General features: G+C 51.1%; 1 protein-coding gene across 1 annotated transcript; it reads left to right on the top strand.

Annotated features, from left to right (window-relative positions):
• Positions 1 to 623: 623 nt before the first annotated feature.
• On the top strand, positions 624 to 3,677 carry LOC136349740 (uncharacterized). The gene is made up of 3 exons (XM_066301462.1): positions 624 to 2,689; positions 2,798 to 3,316; positions 3,390 to 3,677. Coding segments are annotated over exons 1-2 (2,004 nt in total). The 5' UTR covers positions 624 to 686; the 3' UTR covers positions 2,799 to 3,316; positions 3,390 to 3,677.
• Positions 3,678 to 3,995: the final 318 nt, after the last annotated feature.

The following is a 3,995-nucleotide window of genomic DNA, read 5'->3' as shown; positions in this document are numbered from 1 at the left end:
CGTGACTTTTCAAGTTTTGAACCTCCGTAACTTCGGCAAATGAGCTCCAACTACCTTCAAAGTTTGACCACAGGATCACCTCGACGAGTAATTTAACACGACTAATAAGGCTTCATTGTATCTTGGTGAGTTTTCTAGAAAACGAGTAATTTATGTGCTCAAACACACATCTTTCGTGACTTTTCAAGCTTTGAACCTCCGTAACTTCGGCAAATGAGCTCCAACTACCTTCAAAATTTGACCACAGAATCACCTCGACGAGCTCTTTGACACGACTAAGAAGGCTTCATTGAGTAGAAGGCGGACCACGGTCGAAGGCGGACGTGTGGAAGTGTGCTCCGATATAAATCGGTTTTAGTTTTCGCATCGTCGACGTAAAGCAGTGTTTTTCAACGCTAAGCCGAAGAAACAGCGGTTTTGGCAGTGCGAAAACTAATTTTTGCCCTGCACGCTGACGACGTGATTGATAAGATACTTCGGTGACTTTTTGCATGGACATTATTAGATCGGTGTCTTTTCGCGTGCCGTGTCTTCAACGTTACGTTAATTTACACCGTTAGCGTTATTTAAATTTTTCTTTTTTTTTTTTTCAGCGGTTAGAGGTGAGGTTGTGCGGAGTAAGGCCTTACTGGGGTGTGGTTAACATCGCTGAGGCACTCGGAGCCTCTGAAACCCCCGGCAACTCCATGGAGATCCAGGACTCTAAACTTGGGGTTCCTTCGGGAAAAAAAGGTGCTGTAGCCAAAACAATTTTGAAGGAAAGGAGGGATGTAACTGGGAGAGTGACTATGCCGCTCGTAAGGAAGGGAAGTGTTCCGGAGAGCTTGATGAGGAAAGAGGAGGTAGAAGGAGCTGAGATAGGATTCGCAAAGAGAGGTAAGGTGCAGAGGACTCCGCCCAAGGACAAAGGAGGGGAAACAGAAGAAAATGTGGTAAGTGGGCAAAACGTGGAAGTGCATTGTCCGGTATTCTCCGTAGAAGAGGTGCCAAACAGTGCACCAAAAGGGAAGAGGAAGAGGATGGATGAATCCATTGTGGGAGGAGAGGAAGAAGGTCCCAGGGCTCTCTTGGAAGTAGCCAGGGAACAGGTAGGCGATGTCGATAGAATCCTGAAGGAGTCTTACCACCCCAAACAGGAACTAGTGGACGCTGTCTCTGTGCTGAAAAGCACGATTAGGAGCATGGTGCTGGAGAAAGAGGGGAAGGGGCAGGAGAACAGGAAACTCGAGGAGGAGAATAAAAGACTAAGGGACGAGGTCGCTCGACTAAGGGCTGGCAAGCGGGAGGGAGTGTCTGTTGAATGCCAGACGGAAACTGAGGAGAAGAGAAAAAATGGTGAGGTTAAAATGAGGCTAACAACTTTAGCTAGGGAGGGAAAGATCTTGGAGGCCATCAAGGAGAGATGGGACGATGGGATCTTTGAAGCTACTGAGATAGCTCGTGGAGACCCTATCAGTGAGGGTTTTAGGATGGACCTCGCGGTCCTGGTAGGTAAGGGAGATAGCGCGCTGAAGGAGCGATTTCTGCAGCTTCTCCCAGAGCTGAGGGAGCTCGAGGCTGAAGAAGGGAGGATGGCCAGCCTCGTGCAGACGTGCAACCTTAGGAAAGGAGGTAAGGTAGTTACGAAAACCAAGCACGTCTACTTTCAGGAGTTGGAGAGTACAGGGCCGGTAGGGGTTTTTGAAGCCCTCAAGGTCCTCGCGGGAACAATGCTGGAAGAGGGGAGAGACAGCGTGTCCATCCCATTGGTTCCGGATGCCAACCCGTGGCAACTTCGGAAGGTCTGCGAACTAGCATGCTGGACCCTGAAAGAGAACATCAGGGTAAAGCTGTACTTACCTGGAGGGACATCCTCCGGGAGGGAGGCAGTACAGGGACCTGGTCCTAAAAGATCAGAAGAAGAGGTAGTCTTCGTGGCTAAACAGGAGGGGGTAAGTTACAGCGACACCCTCCGTAAAGTCCGACAACTGGTTGCCAACAGCCAAACCAAGGTTGACATCGGGACAGTCAGGGAGACGAAAAAAGGTGAGGTGCTAATCACGCTCCCTAAAGGAGGCGAACAGGGAGAGGAGCTGAAAAACATCCTGGGAAAAGGAATGGGGGAAGGTAACGTAAGGTCGGGGGCGAATAGTAAAATTGTAGTGTTCCAGCTTACGGGACTGGATGGAGTCACTACAGGGGAAGAAGCCACTAGTGCGGTGGCCACCGCGACCGGTCTGGACTCCAAGAAGCTCCGGCTCAAGGGGCTTAAGGCAAGCTATGGAAGCTGCCAAACCGCCACGTTCCTCGTTAGAGAGGGGGACGCCGAGAATCTTCGAGTAGTCACCGATTTGAGAGTCGGCATTAATATGTGCCGGCTTAAGGAGAGGAAGGACTCGGGAAGATGCTACCGGTGCTGGGAACTGGGACATCGGGCACAGGCATGTAAAGGCGTAGATAGGACCCGACTGTGCGCCCGTTGTGGGAAGGAGGGGCACAGGGCGAAGGATTGTAAAGATCCTCGCTACTGCCCCCTCTGTAAAGCGGAGGGCCACAGCGCGGGCGGACCCAACTGCAAGGGGCCAGTAAAGGCATTTGCAGGCGGTAGGGGTACTGACCCGGAAAAAACAACTGAGCCGCAACCAGGGATGTCCAAAAATAAGGACGAGATTGGGAAGGCTACCGAGGAGAGGAGCACGGAACAAATCTAGTAAGTAGATTAAATAGTATAATCGGTATGCGTGTTTTAGGAGCGGGAGTGAATGTGGAGAGTGTAAATGGCACGATGGCGGTATTTAAGGAACTCAGATGTCTACAGATCAATCTGGACAGAAGGCGGGTTGCTACCGACTTGCTGTACCAGACGATCAGAGAACAGGACATTGATGTCGTTCTGGGGCAGGAGCCTAACCAAGCCCTGAAGAATGTCATCAGGGATAATGACGATGGAGCGTTCATTTGGCTTAAAAGCGGGATGAGAGCGAAGTCGATCCACAGGGACCGGGGGTTCGTGGCGGTGGAACTGGGCCGATTTACGCTGGTCTCGGTATACTTCTCGCCGAATAAGACCACAGGTGAGTTCGAGGCCATGATTAATCGGTTAGATAATTTTGTAGGAGGCATGGACGGCAGGAGAGTCCTCATAGCTGGGGACTTCAATGCGAAATGCCAGATATTTGGTTCTGGCGTCAGGAATGCCTACGGGAGAGTCCTGGAGGAGTTCGTTGAAGCGAGAGAGCTCACCCCGCACAACAACGGGGGAGAGTGGACGTTCGGCAACAAGAATGGAAGATCTGTCATAGACGTAACTATGAGTGGCGCTATCGTAGCGCGCATGGTGAGTCAATGGCAGGTCGAGCGGGACGTGCTGAGTGGAAGTGGACACAGGTACATAACCTACAGAATTGTAGGGAATGGAACCGAAACTCTAGGAGTGAAAGATGAGAGAAATAAGAAAGGATGGATCGTGACCGAGAAAGGAATTGGTAAGTTGATTAAATACGTTAACGAGCGTGTTTTAGGGTGGGGCGGAACCGAACCTGACCAAATAGTCGAGGAAATTGGGGAAGCCTGCGACCAGTGCCTACTCAAGAAGAGTGCAAAAACAGGGGGCAAAAAGGCGGTCTACTGGTGGAACGAAACAGTAGGTACGCACAGGAAGGAATGTTTGCAGGCCAGACGAAGGATGACGAGGATAAAGGGAGCCAGAGAAACGAACGAGGAGAGAAGTGCAGCAGAAGACGAATATGGAAGAGCCAAGAAGATCCTCAAGGATTCCATTCGGAATGCCAAGAGGAACGCATGGAAAAAGCTGTGCGATGACTTGGAGACGAACGTCTGGGGTCTCGGCTACAGGATTGTGGCAGAGAAGCTCGGGCGCCTGAAACCGAGCCACTTGGCGGAGACCGACATGCTAAAGCGCGTGGACGAACTCTTCCCGAGAAAAGACAAAGTAAGATGGGACAGAATTGTTGTAGGTGCCGAGGACGTGGAACGGGTCTCGGCAGAGGAGATTC

Source organism: Euwallacea fornicatus, unplaced genomic scaffold (genome assembly GCF_040115645.1).
Source record: "Euwallacea fornicatus isolate EFF26 unplaced genomic scaffold, ASM4011564v1 scaffold_51, whole genome shotgun sequence".
Taxonomy (NCBI): Eukaryota; Metazoa; Arthropoda; class Insecta; order Coleoptera; family Curculionidae; genus Euwallacea; species Euwallacea fornicatus.
Note: the sequence above shows the minus strand (reverse complement) of the source record. Positions and strands in the feature narration are given on the sequence as shown.

What these genes read in the sequence shown, in the direction of transcription:
- LOC136349740 (XM_066301462.1), top strand. Translation starts at nt 687, where the DNA reads ATGGAGATCCAGGACTCTAAACTTGGGGTTCCTTCGGGAAAAAAAGGT.